This window comes from Polistes canadensis, unplaced genomic scaffold (genome assembly GCF_001313835.1).
Source record: "Polistes canadensis isolate GaletaPanama2010 unplaced genomic scaffold, ASM131383v1 scaffold_98, whole genome shotgun sequence".
Taxonomy (NCBI): Eukaryota; Metazoa; Arthropoda; class Insecta; order Hymenoptera; family Vespidae; genus Polistes; species Polistes canadensis.
Genome location: NW_014569645.1, coordinates 121,772 through 140,557, shown reverse-complemented (window position 1 = coordinate 140,557; position 18,786 = coordinate 121,772). Strand labels below are relative to the sequence as shown.

The 18,786-nt window shown below is 30.4% G+C and overlaps 2 protein-coding genes across 7 annotated transcripts in view; both read right to left on the bottom strand.

Annotated features, from left to right (window-relative positions):
* Positions 1-6,169, bottom strand: part of LOC106787304 (connectin-like) — a 164,156-nt gene extending 157,987 nt beyond the window's left edge. For all 3 annotated transcript variants that reach the window (XM_014749538.1, XM_014749540.1, XM_014749539.1), the window contains exon 1: positions 5,990-6,169. The gene's annotated coding sequence lies outside the window, so the exon portion shown is untranslated. The remainder of the gene's footprint in view (positions 1-5,989) is intronic.
* Positions 6,170-6,700: 531 nt separating this feature from the next.
* On the bottom strand, positions 6,701-18,248 carry LOC106787329. Of its 4 annotated transcripts, none has more exons than XM_014749607.1 (16): positions 17,788-18,248; positions 16,045-16,277; positions 15,810-15,923; positions 15,247-15,714; positions 14,074-15,133; positions 10,849-13,986; positions 10,557-10,626; positions 10,259-10,330; positions 8,609-8,798; positions 8,389-8,505; positions 8,152-8,328; positions 7,879-8,046; positions 7,709-7,801; positions 7,594-7,636; positions 7,360-7,472; positions 6,701-7,237 (listed from the first exon to the last, which is right to left on the bottom strand). In XM_014749607.1, exons 2-16 carry the CDS (start codon positions 16,180-16,182, stop codon positions 7,097-7,099), a joined length of 6,102 nt encoding a protein of 2,033 aa, XP_014605093.1. In that variant the 5' UTR covers positions 16,183-16,277; positions 17,788-18,248; the 3' UTR covers positions 6,701-7,096. The 4 variants fall into 4 exon arrangements, with proteins under 4 accessions (XP_014605093.1, XP_014605092.1, XP_014605091.1 ...); XM_014749606.1 differs by having other exon boundaries at positions 10,849-14,478; positions 14,563-15,133; XM_014749605.1 differs by having other exon boundaries at positions 10,849-15,133.
* Positions 18,249-18,786: the final 538 nt, after the last annotated feature.

The following is an 18,786-nucleotide window of genomic DNA, read 5'->3' as shown; positions in this document are numbered from 1 at the left end:
ACGGGATTAAAGAAGAACATTTTTAGAGGATGACAACAAAATGTTCTCCCTCTCTCTCTCTCTCTCTCTGTTACGTTTTATTATAAAAATATATTTAAAATGTGATTTGAACGTTAATTTGTGTATAATTAACGTCTCGCGACACAGAGTTTTCCTTTTCTGCAAAAGTTTGTCCCCCCAGGGAAAATTGCTTATTTAGAAGGGTAGAAAATTGAGACGAGTAAGAGAGATATCCATTATTTAAACATTCAACATTGTGCATCGTACTTTTAATGATCCTCTTGTTATTAATTTTTAATGAATATTAACCGTCTACCTAGCGTTTATAAACTCGTTACGTATTTAATTTAACGAATTTTTATATTGCCTTTTTCTTTCTTTTAACCTGCTTTTTGTTTCATTTTTCTATCATTCGAGAACGATGAAAAAATGTTCCGCAAAATAGTATATATTTTTTGAAAAGAACAATAAATATATATATATGTCTATGTAGAGGTATGTGTATAAAACTTGGTTATATTCGCAAAGAGCGTGTGAAGAGTTTAAACGAGACGTTTAAAAAATTTTCCCTCATAGAAATTCTCAGACGACTTGGCGTGCGAGAGATCAACAGATAAGTGATAAAAAGTAATGGGCTTGGTATTATGGGTATTATGGGTATAAAAGTAGCAAGCGTGTTCGTAATAGCTGGATGAGAACTGGAACTGCAGATAGAGCTTGAGAAACATATCTCTGTATATAGAGATATATATATATATGTAGGTGTGCGTGCGTTGGTGGTGTGTATATTCCATATACATTGGAATCGATAAGAATGGAAGAAGAAATGCAAAAACGCATTTATTACGTTGGAAGGGTAACTTTTATTATTGCGACCATACGTTCACGAATCCCGCGATCCCATATTGTACGTACATTCGTAACACTATTTTCTTCACACATCGAGTTGAATGTGTAAATGTGTGAAAGATTTTGTAGATAAATTTAAAACAAAACAAGAAAAAGAATAAAATTATATCTATATGTGTATATCATTTGTACAAATTTTACGCATAGTTTTTTCCGAAATTGCAATAAATTCCAAACGCGTAATCTTTGTACGATTTATTGGAAATGTGATAACAATAAATTAAAATAAATAATAGGAAGAAAAGGAAGCGTAGGTATCGATAAAGAATGGGAAATTCAATCGTTAGAAATCCTCGCGATTTACATACAATGTAATGAATGCTAAAGCTCCGTTCATAATCATCCTCATAAATCCTTCGAAGGATCGACTAAGCTTAAAGCCAATCCCTACTGTAGTATCGGAAATTCGAGGGTAAGTTCTGGAAAATTTTTTATTGACAAAAATAAAATAACTAATAAAAATAACAAAAAAGTATATTCATATACGGTTCTGTGTATTCGGGAAATAAAAAAAAGAACTTGGTGTGGTAAAATGGAATTGAAAAGCGTAATGCATAAAAAACGATTAAATATAATATTTAATCCTGGAATAGGAGTAATTAATAACGTTTAATTTGTTGGAGCTCGTGCAATTTTGGAAAAATGTATTGTTATACAAAAAATATAATATATATAAAAATAAAAAAGAAAGAGAGAAAAATAGTCAAAGCAGATTTTCTGGACGATAAAGCACGTATCGTTAATTTAATTTATCGTTCGCGATGATACCTCCAATCTCCACGCATGTTTCACTTGTCAAAGTTTCTGTCGCTATATATTTATAAAAGTTCATTTGCTTTTTTTCCTTTTGTTTTACACTCGACTTGATTGCTATTACCTTGTTTTAAATATTACAATGTGCTAGTACCATTTTGTGTGTAGTCGAATTATGATGTATTTATATGAACAAAGTTTCCTCCGCACATGTGTGTTGTAACAATTAGAATTATTGATATAAATTTGGATTTATTTAAAATAAGTTTTAACAAATTTCAACTCGCAAGGAAAAAAAGAGATAGGAGATAAAGAATAGCGTAATATTAAGACACTTAATTGATATTAAAATGGGATAATTGAAAGTTTATCAAGAAGAAAATGAAATATGACCACTTTTCTCTTAACATTTTTCAGAACCAGTTTGTACACCATTATCAACATTTCCCTGTTAGCTCGTGCCAGAGTCAGAAACTTGTAACTCGATTAGAACAAGAAGGAATTCGTAACTACCTTAATGCATTGCGATGTAGCGCGGATTAGAGGCTCTTATTAAATAAATTGCAATTCCGTAGTGCGAGATGCAACTAGGAAAATCTATAAAGTTAACTATATCTATCCAGCTGGTACGCATAAAGGGCTCTTTAATGCCAAACCACGTATCTAATTAAAGTATGTAATCAAATGATAATCAATTGTTTCCTTCCTTTATTTATTTTTTATTTGTAACTTAGTTCATTATTATAATTAGCAAGGTAGAGGAATTTGATAAGAGTTTAATCGTTTAGATGAAATCGCTAAGCTAAGCTAGCAAGCTAGGCTAGGGTGGTGGACTAGTCTATCTAGCACGAGTTACCTGGTCTATTCGAAAGTCGATATAGTGGGCTTCGAATTCGATCGAAAACGTATCGACTTTCGATCGGACCAATCAGTTTGCTCCAAAAGGAAATTCTTTTCTCTTATAGTGCTACATACTCTCTGCCTATTCGTCGATGAAACCCGAACAGATCTCTTCGGCAAACAAATGTCAGCTGATGAAAAGAGGGAGAGAGAGAGAGAGAGAGAGAGAGAGAGAGAGAGAATACCGTTCGTTCGAAAGCAAGTAGCTTAATGAGAACGCCATTGTTGAGATTTTCAAATAAATTGTGGTTGTACTGGCTCACCAAACTCTCGTATATGTATTACACGTGTACAGTATGTAACGAATGAAGAGAGAATGGAAATCGATTCGAACAGTAATTTAGTAGTAAACGTGCAAGAGAGTAAGAATTATATCCGCTTGGTTAACGTTATCGTCCCGACAAAACCAGATATCTAACAGTTTATTTTTATTCGATTTAACTCGATCGGCCTACAAAGTCTAACAGGCTCCCCCTTTTTTCTTTTTACCATTATTTTATATTTTCCTCTTATTTTCGAATCATTTTTTGTTGTCGCTAATAAAAAAATACTTTTCTTCAAATGTAGACTTTTTCGGGTTGGGCAAATACTTTAGAACGGTATATATTTATATACCTACATAAATGTTACCTTTGGAATTTTATATTGTCTCTGAAACTCTTCTTTCTCTCTTTCTCAACTTGTTACTCTTTCTCTTAGAGAGAAACATAAGTTATAGTACACCGAGTCTCCAACGAGACCGAGAGAGAGAAACTTGCGACGAACTTTTCGTCGCTAGAATAATTTCGGTACGTGTATGCAGACTAGATAAAGTTGAAAGCTACCTTCCTTCTGACTATATCTATATGCATATATGTATGCATACATGTATGTATGGAAATATATATATATATATATATTGTGTTACGTTCCAACGATCTATGACATACATTACACACCTTACTTCAAACAGACTTATTTTCCACTTCCAAAGTGTTAGAAATACATATCAATTTATATGTTCAATTCGAGTCTTTTTATTTGATCTTTTTTAATGATTATAAAAAAATAAAAATTCACACGATTCCCATCTAACATCTTCAAATACTTATCGAGCACGCTAGATAGTACGCTAAATCTACTATAGGTAATTACACCTTTTACGAATAATGTATTGCTACATCGATGAGAACGTAACACGCAAAGAATCTAACATAGTTCTTTCTCTTGCATTAATGCACCTGCAACTAAAGTAGTCCATAAGATATATACTAAATTACTATTCGACGACAAAACTAAAAGAATGATAAGATAAATAAATAAATTATTCATAAAGAAGAAGAAGAAGAAGAAGTAGATCACTTTTTTTCATTTGATCAAGATTTTTAAACGCATTTAATTGTTTCTTATTAGTTACCAAACGCAAAGCTTTGTTGGGTTTTCTTCTTTTCCCATGGAAACTTTGAAAGCAAATAACGCTTTACTCGGAACATTAGTTGGCTCCTGACCAAAATCGAACGTAAATCGAGTGAACAGGATAACGTTAAGAATGATTCCTTGCGAGAGATAACTTTTCCTCTTCTTATCCTTATTTTCGTCTTCTTCTTCTTCCTTTTTATACCCTTACGTGACCATTGCGTTACTTCTTCTAACACATTCGAATATTCTAACGTTTACATCCCTGCCCATAATACCCATTTTCTTTTTAACGAAAAATAATCAAAATGTCCACAAGACAATAATCAATTAGAGAATTAGAAATATTCAAGACTAAACGTTTAGTGTTAGTAACATTAATTGATGAAAGAAAAAAAATCAGATGCTTCGAATATTATACTAATCGGATGAAATAATCGTTTGAAATAACCTACATACACGATTATACCATCGATCTAAACACAGTAGAATATGCAAACGAGATTGCCTTGACATTGCAAAATTTTCAGCTTGAAGAGAATTGATAGGAAAACTTGCATGCACGCACGCACATAGATGTATATATAATTATAAATTAATTTGGAAGGAAATATACACGAAAAAATAATTATCCAATATAGCTATACGTAAAAATCATTTCTACGATATTCATGAAAATATATTTTAGGAAAAATATGATATAAAAGAAAAAAAGGAAAATTAGAAAAATTAGAAAAAAAGTTAGAGAAATTCACAGGGAATAATAAAGCAGCAGTAAAAAAGATACGTGTACGAGATATAAAAAGAGGGAAGGAAAAGGAAAATGGAGGAAATATTAGGAAAGAGGATACTCTTCTTCGTGCTATATGCGTTCGCACAGTTTATATTACCACGTAGGGATAATATATCCGGTTTGGTCTCCGCACTTTCTCCCTCTTTTTCCGCCCGTGCTCTGCGTGTGTTTCTTTTTAAATGTATACCCGTCACGAAATTCAACGATTTTTAATACGGCCAGTTGCGATAAAAATGGAGACGATAGCTATCATTGAACTACAAACGCGATACCTTTCACGCACACCTCGTTGGACAATACTGATCGTTTACGTGACGTAAGGATATTAATGTATTCGATGTACATCACATAATCATAATGTGTACATTATGTGCATGCGTATCTCTCTGTGTGTGTATATATTAATGTCAAAATAAAACTTTAATTGTACGGAATGCATATTTACAATTGAAAAAATCTTAATTTTGGCCGGCGAATTCTTAAAAACACATACACGCATAAATTTAATTCACATTTTTCTTCAAACCTAATAAAAATTCGATAAAAATAACAATTCATCTATTTTTATTTAATCAAACTTAAAAATAAAAACTAAATTCCGATCACACCAATTTCACATATGCACACACACAGACAGATATATACAGACAGAAATGAAACACTCTGAAAATTCATGATCAAACGTCCATAAAAACTAGTTTGATATTTTGAATATTAATAAACACTTCACTCTTGATACGATAGAAATAAATCCAACCTATATGTCACTATTAGTTCCATCAATCGTAACGAAAATGGTCCGATAAATCCGCGCGTGACATCTTGCGAGGGATGCACGTGCATGTGCATGTGCATGTGCATGTGCATGTGCATGTGCATACGTACAACATTCGTATATTGTGTGTACAATTCGTTAGATAAAAAAAAGAAAGGAAAGAAAAGTATTTCACAGATAATTCAAGCAAATATAAACTCTTATTAATATCTTATTATGTAATCGAATAAATATTATCCAATCTAAACTAATATTTACTTCGAAAGGTTTGCGTTTCGAAAAATACTGATACAGGTCATTTTTTTTAAGTAATTATTTTCTATTTCGAAGATATTATTATATAAATTAGTTTAAACATGTCAACTGAGAAGAAACTGCAAAAAGAATATCTGACAATTTTTCTTCTATATGTGACAATAAAATATTTTATTCGTATAATCAACAATAGTAATTAAAAAACTCACCTAAAAACACCAGGTAAGACTCGAAAACCAGACGAATCACAATGAACACAAACCGGGAAAAAACCTTAGCGAAAAAGGATTTTCTTCGATATTCACACGAAATAAAAGTTCATCCCCGTATAACCGAAAACGATGTGCATTCGTTCACATCTAAAATGCAACTTGAACTGTAGCCCGCGCTTTAAAGACTGCCGAGGGCTTAGGGGTGAGGGATGTCATAGTCCCTGCGCGAAACTTACTTCCAAACTTATTCATCAGATGGCGGTAGCGTACGGTACAAGTCAAAGTAAAAATAAAGACAATTTTATTCCCGTCAAAATTATCACGGCATATCAATTGGCAAGATCTGTCTTTTTAATACATCTCCCGACATCTACCGGTTAAAATTTCAACTATCTTCTTGAAAATTTACGATATTCGATTTTTTTATTTTTCTAACTCATTTATAAATTACAATTAATAATAATTTATTTCGCGATGATATAAAACAAATGATATAGAATGATCGGTGAATAAATACTTAATAGATTTTGAAAGAGAAGGAAAAGCTATATATAACAAAAATATTAATTCCTTTATACTTTTTTCTATTCTGATCTTAATGAATAGAATAATAAAATTATGATTACATATATATATATGTAATATATATATATATATATGTATATATATATACGAAGTAACATTTATATTTATGGTTATATATTTCTGTAAACAAATCTATCTTTTTTTTAATTATTACACTTAAAATGCACTGTTTTAGATAACGTAATAATAATAATTTGGTAGCATTAATATCTTCTTACTTGTCAATATTATCTTAACGATCATACAGTTCACAATTTTTTGGACAGCAATTGTTGAATTAACGATAAGCAGATATTAGAGTATTAGAATATTTGAACAATGTAATTAATGTTTAAAACTAAAACGGTTTTCTTTCTTCTTAAATAACGATAATAATAATTCATATTACGTTATTAAATATAAACAAAAGAAAAGAACAAAATTTATGATTATTAATGAATGCAGCGCCTTATTTTTCTTTCTTATGTTATTTGTTTCATTTTCTATTGTTATGTCCAATATTTTAAAAATAACTTAGTGTCATATATACTTAGTACGCGTTAGAGCACTTCCACCTTTTGTAGGATCCATCATACGATCCCAATTAGTATGACCAACAACAAAACCAACAGCTCGCATTTTTTCTTGTTGTTTACGTTCCTCCAAATCTGCCCATCTCACCTATAATGTTAAACAGTCCTACCAATCGTTTATAATTCAATTATTATAATTATCTTATATAATAATGCATTCAATTTAATAAATATAAATTTACTATAGCAATAGTGATCTCTATTGCATACCCTCTTTTTTCCAGATGTATCTTCCATATTATAATAATCGGGAACTTGTAAAAAATCTTCCATCGTTTGTGGTTTACTCTCATTCTTTTTTCTCGCTAAACCATCTAAGCGATCTAGAATGTAAATGGGATAATAATATATATTTCAATAAATTAACATGTTACATAATTGTAAAAATTTCAATCATATTAGTCAGCATTAATAGGCATCAATTAAATAATTTGTTTAACTTACCTAATTTATCTTCTGCTTCCATTCTTTCCCATTTACTAATACCCTAAAAATTAATATATAAAGAATATTGAAAGAAATTTTGGAATAAAACTGTTTTAAAGTAATATAAATTTACAATCATTTCTGGAGCATCGTCCTGACTATCTTGACTTTCTTCATTTGGTTGTAACACTTTATCTGAAATTTCTTGACTATCTTCCATTTGTACCTAGAATAAAAACGATAAAATGATATATACAAATTTAATCAATATTCGTAGTGAGTATTTTATTCAATTGATCGTACTTCTTCGATTGCTTGTTCTTGTAACATCGAATTTACATCTAATTTTTGATGATAACTAGGCGTAGGTTCAAAATAATCCACAATTCTATTAATTTCATCCTCCGATCGATTATGAATATTTCTTTTTAAACAGATTTGTACATCCATTTCCATTTCGCATACATATACCTATGTAAGTAACAAACATGTATTGTGAAAATATAATTTAAACAAGATAATTAAAAAGAACATTTCATTAACTTCAAATCGTTCAATTTCATTCGTCTTACATACCTTAAACCCTTTACTTTTTGCAAAGCTCCACATGTCTTCGTAGTCCGATATTTTTTCATTAATACAATCTAATATAATAAAATTGAAAAAGCCATCGGTAATATTTTTTTTAAAAGCTTTCACAAGCGACACTATGTAACTTGGTTCCATTGCGTCTTCATATTCGTAAACCATTTCCTAATCAATTAAAATAATAGTTATGGATTTGCATAGAATATCATGTATATCGAATAGTACCTTCGCTATTATTTTCTTCCCATTGTCATCTTTTGTTTCTATTTCCTTTTCAACGAGGAAATAATCATCAAGGCTTAATATTCTCGGAGCAGAGCCTCCTTGTTCAACTTCCTTGTCCTTATATGAAAATATATTAAAAATATATAATAAATAAATAAATAAATAATAGTTCTCATATACGACGATATGAAAAATGAAAAATGTGATTTTTAAAGCATACCTTAATTAGTTTGGCTACAAATGACTTGCCACTACCAGGGGGACCCCTTAAAATAATTGCTATTTTAGATGGTCTATTTTGACGACCTGGAGGACACAGTAGATCATCCACCATTGTACAGTTTGCCGTTTTCGCCAGTTCCAAAGTCTTGGATGGTAATTCTGATACATTTTGCTGTTTATCTGTAAAGCTGTAACAAACAATTTCTTGACGTTAAAATATATTATATTTTATAAGCATTGTGTTTTTCATCTACACGTATATAGTAAAAGTAAATATGATATTTATTAAAATAATTTCAATTTCAATTAATCATTACAACTTGAATATTAAAACATACAAAGAAGAAAATCAAACACTCATTGTATGTAATAATCCTATGCTGCAATATTAAATAAATAATTTGCATTGAAAATATATTGTTAACAATGAGTTTTCAATGCAAGTCATTAAAAACTAAATTAATGCAATAAATATCATCATATTAGTTTTTCTATTATTCATTTGTATGCGAATAATTAATTAAAAACAAAAAATTAAATCCTTGTTAAAATAAGAATACTTATAAAGCTTCAAAACATAATCTGGTTTTGTAAGCTTACTAATATAATGTAGTGTAAAACATTTCTTTCAAATTTCTTGATAAAAATCGCCTTAGAATAAATCAAAATGCGACTGTTACACATCACACGAAAAGAGTAGCAAGATTATTGCAACGTATCGTTACGAGTAACGAGTTAACGCGTCTTATCACATCATAACATAAATCAAAATCTGTATGCATAAAAATTATGCAACTCTATATATTACACATGGATATTTTTCCAAAGTTTAAAAAGATATCCTTAAACTATCTCGCACCATGATAAAAGATTCAGATGGAGCGTTTAAATTTTTGTTTAAATAGTAAAGGACGAATACAAGTATTCTCTAGTTCATTAGTATTAATTTAATTAAAGTAGCAAAAGTTTGCCATATTTCAAGGTACTTATTTGAATATTATGAAGGAATATGTGCATATTGGCTATACCACATACTTCAATTTTCAAGCAGAATATATTTATCAAAATATAACTTTATAGTCTGTTCAATGAGTTGAATTAGTAAAACTAAATAAATGCACTTGGTTGAAACAGGAGCGTATTCACAACCATCAGATACTATAATACTTTCAGGGTGGGATTCTTGAAATGGGTAAAAGCAAACCCTAACGACGATCAATGTAAATTCACTCCTGAATTCAACTATTGACTATCGTTTTCCAACCAATAGATTTAATACTTAGTATTTATCACTCGGTTAACATAAACGTTTTATTTACTTCTACTGACTCGACTCATATGACGGACTACTAAAGTAATCAAAGTTTAGTAGAGATAGTAACATATAATAAGAATGTTTAAACCGTCTTAAAATTATGCAAAGCAGAAAGTCAATTATATATATATANTACATACACGTAAGAAATGTTTTTTTTTCTTTTTTGGAAGAAAGAAGAAAAATGAACTTTAGCTGAAAAAAGTTCTTATATATATATGTATGTAATTTCTTACATTTACAAATATTGTAAATCTGTAGAAGTATCCATTGTTTAATATCCTAAAGATTTAAATAAATAATTGAATTTGAATTGATATTGTATTAACATACCTGGTATTTGATGATTTAGTCTCTATGGTGTTCTTGTTTGAATTCTCCTGCCAGTTAGTACGTCCTTTTGATCTAAAGCAAGTTAAATGTCTTCAAGACACAGGACATATTCATAAAATATAAATATGTAATATTACTAATTCAAATGTAAATGTACAAGAGATAGATATAATACTATCTGATCATACCAATGATTTTTTAAATTCGAAAATGCATGTGGACACTATTAATGACGATATAAAACATTTGAAATGTACTATTTTCGCATATTATTTTGACACTCCTGAAAAGACATTACCTGTCATTCTCTCTGTCATTTTCTTTGCTTATATCTGTTTGAACCCGTTCGCATCTCTCATGGCCTCTATCTGTGGCCAAGAAAAATATAAATGAAAAATGATGTATGTAAAATATTATGCTTTTATGCTATATAATATATACTTTATGTTAATAGATTGATAATAATTTGTAATTTTATTTGAAATCTTTTGTAAACTCAATAAACAAATTAAATATTGTACAAATGACGAATTGAGAGGTAATTTAAAAGAAAATTTATTATATAATACATATATAACGCGTTAATTTACCTTTATCATTAATTTTATCACTTTGAATTCTTTTGGATTCATCTCTTTCCTTATCCGAAACATTAGGATAAATTCTTTCTTCTTGAGAGCACTCCCTTTCTTTCTTGTCATTTGCATTTCTCTTTTCTCGTTCATATTTTCTAATATTAGCAGTCCAATCGCTTTCTTTCGACTCATTTAATTTTGTCTTTCGTCTATGTTCGTGTTTTATCACCATTGAATTTTCATATGTTTTCATTTTTTCTACATATTCTTTCAAGTTCTGTTCGCTTTCTTCCCAATTTCTAAAGTCTCTTTTCGGCAACAATTCATGATCTGGTACGACAGGTTTTAATTTTCCATGTCCATAATCAAAACATTGAACAGGTGTTAGATGTTCTTGCATTATGGTGCGAGGAGCATGAGCATAATCGATTACTTTAACAGGTACATGCTCAGTATATTTTTTATCTTTTGTAGCACCGCCATGGTTATAATTAAATTGTCTCTCTATACAGAATTCTTTATTAGGTGCACCTCTCATATAAGATTGAGGATTATCGATAGGTCGTTTCATAAAAGCAGGAGAATTATTATACTTGTAATCTAATCCAGCAGAAATTTCTCCATAACCAATTCTAGAATCTCCAACGATATTTGAATCAATACCAGATTTTTCTACGATCTTCTTATCGAACGGAGAAATTTGACTAAGAATGTTAGTTTTGAATTCGTGAGATGGAAGATTAATAGGGCAATCAGGTCCGTATTGTGACCTAGAAGCAGTGTCACTAAAATTGCTTTGAAAAAACGTTTTACAATCAGATTTATTCATTTTACCCAATTCAGAATTTAACTTTGATCCTATACTACTTCCAGTATCAGTAATACCTAGATCGAGTTTCCTATCTAAATAATTTTCATTAAATTTGTCTTGATAAATATCATTATTACCACTATCAAGTGCACCATCAAATGCACCAGAAGGTTTATTGCCAAAGGGTGATCTATTGCTACATAATCTGTTGTTATAATTACGTGTACTCGCTTCATTATTTATACCTTGAGATTCGAAAGGACTTTCAAATGGTCCACCACGAGGTCCAAATGGTTTAGTATTTAATCCCGTATTACGTATGTCGAAATGTCTTTCTACTAAATTTCGAGGACCAAGCATTCTATCTTGTAGATTGTGATGTGAAAATTGTCCAGAAGGAAAAGACCCGTCATTAGAACATTGAGGATCAAACGATCCATCCATAGATCTTCTATTATTGAAATTTCTTTCATTAATATTTATAATACTAGATAATCTGTCAATAGGTCCTTTAGGACCAAACTGTGTATCTGTAAATCCTCTGTTATTATCACATGGCATTTCATTCGTTCTCCACGGCCCAAAATTTCTATTATTAAGTCCTCTAACACTTAATTGTCCGCCAATGGATGCTCGTGACCTGAATTCTATATCATTTGGTCCTAATGAAGAAAATTGTCCATTATTAGGAGGAGGCTGTTGTAAAAACCTTCCATCGTTAGGGCCTCTAGGATTGAACGCATTTTTTGGATCAAAATATTTTGTAGAATTTCGCTCTAATTCCCCAACAAAATTACGATCTGTACCAAAAGGCTCTTTTATTTTTGGATTGTTAGCAAATGTGTTGTTATCGTTATTCAAATCATCCGTTATGGGACCTAAATTAGGTAATTCTGGTGGAGGTTCCATGTTTAAGTCTTCCGGTTTTGGATCATTCTCTCCCATAAAAGGTAAGACTTCAGTTTTATTAATTTGCTCTGTATCTGGTGCATTTGATTCTAATTTTTGATCTGACTGATGTTCTGCTTGTACTCTTTCGTCGATTTTTTCATTATTTTCTTCTATAGGAACGGTCAAATTTGAGGACGATTTAGTATTACATTCCGTGTCATTAACATCTTTCTTAGACAAATTAACATCAGGAAATGATGCATCCATCCAAGATAGCTTTTCTAATGGTAATACATCCGAACGTGTGCTTTTATCTTCTTGAGTGTTTGATTGTGTATCCGCAATATTGTTTGACGATTCTTCTTCCCCTATTTTTTCTGTCTGAGATACTTCTTTTGCTTTAACTGTATTATCTGTTTCATCTTTATGAACAGGAATATCTAGTCTTTTCTCTGTAATTATGTTATCTGTATTTAAAGATACATTATCATTCGACAATCCACAATTCTGTATATCTTTAATTTGTTGTAATTTAGGATCTCCTCTGTCAAATTGTTGCTCAATTCGTTGATCGACATCTACTGAACCAAACATACTTTGATTTTTATCAAATTTAGAAAAATTAGGAGTGGGTTCTCGAATAAATGGACTATTAGGATCGTGGGAATCAAAAGATTTGTCACGTTGGCTAAAATTAGCATGACCACGTAATCGAAAGTCAAAACCTCCGCCGCCGTGCGGTTTAAAATCATTAGGGCCGCGAGGTCCAAATAATCTAGGATTATTCGGAAGTTCAAAATTGCCACTAAATCGAGGACTAAAGGTTGCCATTCCTCTTACTCCAAAATCCCTTTGTCCAAAGTCGGTAGAACTTTTCGATATGAAAGGTGAATCGCCAGCAATTTTTTTAAAACTCTCACGTAAAGATCCAACATTAACAGTTTTATCGGAATCGTGAAAACTAGGCTTAAATACATCTATAGCAGCTCTTCTTTTTTCCATAAGTTTTTTCAATTCCGGTGCCAATTCATCGCTAGGTTCAATTTGATTATTTCTTTCAAAGTTGCGAGAATTATTATTATCTCTTGCATTATCTATTCCTTTATTTTGTTCAAAATGATCCATATTTCTTCCAAATCTATTGTTTCCGGGGCCAGCATTATCGCTAGATGATACACTAAAATGATCAAAACCTGGTCCAAATCTATCGCATTCTAATCCACTTCCCTGACCAAATCTTTCATTTCTAGAACCAAAACGATCGTTATTATTGGCAAAACGATCAAGTGGTCCAAATCGGTTATTACTTGGACCAAATCTATCATTAACAGATCCAAATCGTGTATTATTTAATCCAAATCTGTCTCTTGATCCAAATCGATCGCTGCTATAACGATCACTTGAATTTCCAAAACGATCCCCAGCACCAGATCCAAAGCGATCACTCGATCCTGGACCAGAACGATTAATATTAAAACAATCATTGTTTAAATTATTAATCGAATTAAAACTATTTTGTGCATTTAGTTGATTATTACCACTATGTTCCATGAAATTTCTTTCTTCTTGTTTATTATAATTTTTCCCATCAATATCTGTCTCATCTATCGATTTATAATTTTCATCTCCTCTATTGAATCTCACGTTACCATAATTAAATGATCCATCAGATCTAAATTGATTGTGTTCGGATAAATTTTTATCTATTTCTCGCCTAAAATATTCCGAACCAGTGCTACTTAATGATCCTTTTCTATTATTCATCCGATCATTAGTGGAATTGTCGGTTGCATCGAAATTACCAGAATAATCGGATAAATTTGAAGGATCATTGGATCCAAAACGATTAATGTCTGAACTTGCTTTTTCATTAGCACCAAACATATTCAAATTATTTCCACTTGACCCATACGAGGATCTGTTCTGTAAAATTGATCTCACACCTGTGTCCGGTAGTTGTCTTCTATCATTATTATTATTATTATTATTATTATTATTATTATTACTATTGTTATTATTATTAAAACCTGGTGGTGGTTGTAAAAAATTTGGTCCTGCATTTGGCACATTAGGTGGTGGTAGTGCGAAATTTGGAGGATGTATCGAACTTATTGGTGCTCCAAAAGACTGCTGGATCGATCCAGGAGTATTATGAAAACCGCTATAATTTTGCATTCCAGAATTAAATTGAGCTGCCCACTGAGCAGCTTGTTGAGCATTCCAAGATGATACAGTATCCGTATTCAAAGGTTGAGATGTTGATTGCTGTGTAGTTATTGCAGGTGTCATTGTTGTAGATGAAATATTGCTTGTGGTCTGAGGTGGAGGAGGTGGTGGTGGAAGTGTTCCTGTATTTTGTTTCCCTGTTAACCCAAGGGTTTTCCCGATGCCTAAAAGATTGTTAATTAATCCTTGATTTTCTGTACTTGATAAAATATTCATTATCTTGTCTCCTCCAGGTAGATTCTTTGTTTTTTCAGTATCTGCTTTAGCAGTCATTTGTTTCTGTTGTTCACGTTTCTTGCGCATCATTTCTCTACGTTCAATAAGTTTCTCACGCCAAGATGTCCATTTTGCTTCATATATTTTATAATGTGTCTAAAAAATAGAATCTTAATATTTATTTATTTTTGTGGTAATACCTCAAAAGATTCAATGTGTTATTCTATAAATGAATATACTTGCAATATGAATCAATATACATCACCTACCTTATCAGGATGATTTATATTTTGCTGCTTCCAATCGTTAAACTGTTCTTCCCACTGCTTAAACTGAGCATCAAATGTTTTTTCAGCATCAGTTAATTCTTCGTCTTCATTTTTTAACTTTTTTGCACTACAAGATTCACTAACAGTATTACTACTACGTTTTGTAGGAGAATTACCATCATTACTCTGAGCACTCTCCAGAGGCAACGGTGGAGGCAGAGGTGGATTTTGGGAAGAATGAACATTTAATTGCAAAGACGCGCTACTTACGGGCTGCTTAGTAGGAAATAATGGAAGATTGTTTTGATGTGGTGGAGGGATATTTGTGAATTGATATGTATTAACAGAACTCGGAGGTAAAGGGGGTTTAAAATCCTCTTTTGGAAGTGGTGGCATTGTTGGTAATGGTGGTGCATGACCGGATAAATTTAAATGTTGTGATGACATTTGCTTCATTGTTTCTTGATACTGAAACGAAAATATATTCTACGATGTAACGATAAATAATTCTTAGAAGGATGAACATATTTAAATAGAAAATATTATTTGCATTTATAGTGCACCTTTTCTCCGTATTGTGCTTGCCATTGTTGATACTGTTGCTGCCACTGTTGCCATTGCGTCCAATTTTGTTGCTGAGCAGCGGCCCATTGTTCGGCTGTATATCCATTAGGTGCCTGAAAAATATTACAAAATTGATATAACATTGTAGACTTAATATTGTTTCTATAAAAAAATCTCGCAATCAAAATGTCTCATGCATTTCTATAGAATTTCTTACTTTATATTTATACTTACTGGCTGATTATAGTATTGCATATAAGCTTGCATCATAGCCATTGGATCTGCTCCTGGCATGGTATAACCAACTGGTGGTTGAGGCATTGAAGTAGTAATGGCACCAGTTGGTAATTGCCATTGATTCCAATTTTGCATTTTTAATCCTCTATTACTTTAGCTAATATCTCGTTAGCTGTATTTTTTTTTAATGCATGTCGATCTCTTTTCGATGGCTGCAGTCCATTCGGACGCTATTACGTATTCAGAGAAAATCATTATTGTTATAACCATTATGATCTATATTTGTAAATAAATACACCTACTCCGCCATTAATATATATCTTGAATTTTCTATTGATAATATACAGAAATATAATTGGAACAATACATCAAATCTATTCATATATAAAAATATAAATAAATATCATAAATATAAACGATAATAAGATGAATATAAATACGATCGTAAATGCTTGTAATATTATAAAAATTACTAACATTTATCATTATATAATAATAGTATTTTTAAGCATTAATCAATAAATGAAAGGATATAAAGTATTATTCAAACCTTATAAGTTATAATACATGTAATAGTGAATAATGAGAATTGAAAATTATGTTTGTTCGTTTAAAATGTTTTTTCTTTTTTAGAAGAACAGATATGAAAATGCATATCGTTCAATTCTAGAAAAATAATAACGAGGTAAAGGTATAAACATATATATGTTTTGATAAAGAAACTAAAAAAAATTGGATTAACGACATAGAATTGTTTCAGTAATCTTAATGTTAATATAATATATTCAAAGTAAGATTAAGTAATAAAGTGTCAAGCTTAACTTATATAAGGCATAAAATATCAATGATTAGCCTTATAAAGTTAAGAAAATATGACACTGGTAGCATTCTAAAGACGATTTCCAAAAAATCTTCTCGCAGAATTTTCTTTAAGAAGAACAATATGTATATCGTTTTATCATTCAACTACAAACATATAAATCATTAAACAATTATATGTATGAAGACAAATAATGGACAGATCCAAGAGCGGTATCAAAGAGATCGCATTGCATGCGACAATTGTTAAATAGTTAATTATGTAATATACTACATAATATTCATCAATATATATTGGCACTCATACATGTATGCGTGTATATGTATTTATATGTAAATACATTTCTAAAAATTAAAAACTAGATTCTGGTATTCAGTTAAATGCTGATGTTCGGTTATAGATTTCTTTAAGCAAAGTCATACTTTGATCAACGTACTTTGATATATGTGCATGTCGATTGACATTAAAATATATATACGAAAGAGAATAAATATATTCTCTCAATAAAAACGACAACAATTATACAATTTCGTGAATAAACTTGATACTAAAGTACAGCGTAAAATTCTAGTATCATCATCATCCGCATCATAATCATCATCATCATTAGTATCATAGATTTATTTACATGTCTCGTCACGTGATACTTGATACAACAAATATTATATTATAAATAAATATATAATATTCGTATAAGAAATATATATATATATATTGTACGAATATAATATTCTAATATATCGATTTTTCGATAGAAAAATGCATTTCATTTAATTCATGCTATAAACCGCGTCGTCATAATGGTTAAGTCCATCCAATTTTTTAAACATTCATCTTAATAAAACATCAATTCGCACAAATATTCACACATCGCTTATTATATATTATTATTAATAAATAATTATATAAGGAGTACTTACGAATGGATCACTGCAAAGATTTCCTCGAAATTAATTCCAATATGATTTTTTCGCGATACCGAATTACAAGGAATCGAAACCGAATCAGTATCTTATGGCTACCGACTAAAGCAAAGAAGATCAACTGGTTTGTGATAAATTCAAATTCCCTAGTATATCTACGTACTTTGTTTTTTATCTTGGTATGACAATATATGGATTTATTTCTAAAATATTTTCCTTTTTTATAACAAAATTATTAAATACGAGAGTAATTAAATATATATGAATAAAAAAGTTCATACATTGATAGAGTGTAACTAGTAACACAAATTTCGTGAAAAATAATTTGAGGAAAAAAATATTTAATATGAATATTTGAGCATGTTATTTACAAAATAATAATTAAAACTATACAAAAGAAAAAGTTTAAGATAGTAATTTTCGAATGTTTATATTTCCTTCCTTATAGACGGTACTGCGCTAAAAATAAAACTATACTATCATCAACTCGATAAGGGGTAGAATACTACTTTATCGTAGGTAGGCAAGTAAGATAAAGTAGGTAAGGTAGGTAATATTTTACCAACCCAATTATTACAAATGTCTTAATACATTGTAATAGAATTTTTCAACAATAAATTTATACGTATATTTTGAAATGAAACAATTTAAGGCACTCAAATAAAAAAGAATCCAGAAGGTTTGATGATAAATCCAACGATGGTCATCTGTAACAAAAAGAAAACTATATTAGTCATATATAATATATATAAGTAAAGAGAGAGAGAGAGAGAGAGAGAGAGAGAGAGAGAGAGAGTGCATTAGTGCATTAAAATAATTAATAATTAATCGATGCAAGTGTTTATCGTTGTCTAAAAGCTCGGAGTATATGATCTATGTACCTTCTCCTTCGAAATCCACCGTTGAACTGGATCATTGTCCTCTGTTAAAGTTCTTTTATTAGATATTGTTTATATGACTTTCCAAATAAGGAAATTCTTTTTAGAATATAATTAC

What these genes read in the sequence shown, in the direction of transcription:
- LOC106787329 (XM_014749605.1), bottom strand. Translation starts at nt 16,182, where the DNA reads ATGCAAAATTGGAATCAATGGCAATTACCAACTGGTGCCATTACTACT. An exon ending in ATATAAATCATCCTGATAAG is followed by an intron (nt 15,134 to 15,246) that starts GTAGGTGATGTA and finishes TCTATTTTTTAG; the next exon opens with ACACATTATAAAATATATGA. An exon ending in AAGAACAAGCAATCGAAGAA is followed by an intron (nt 7,802 to 7,878) that starts GTACGATCAATT and finishes TTTTTATTCTAG; the next exon opens with GTACAAATGGAAGATAGTCA.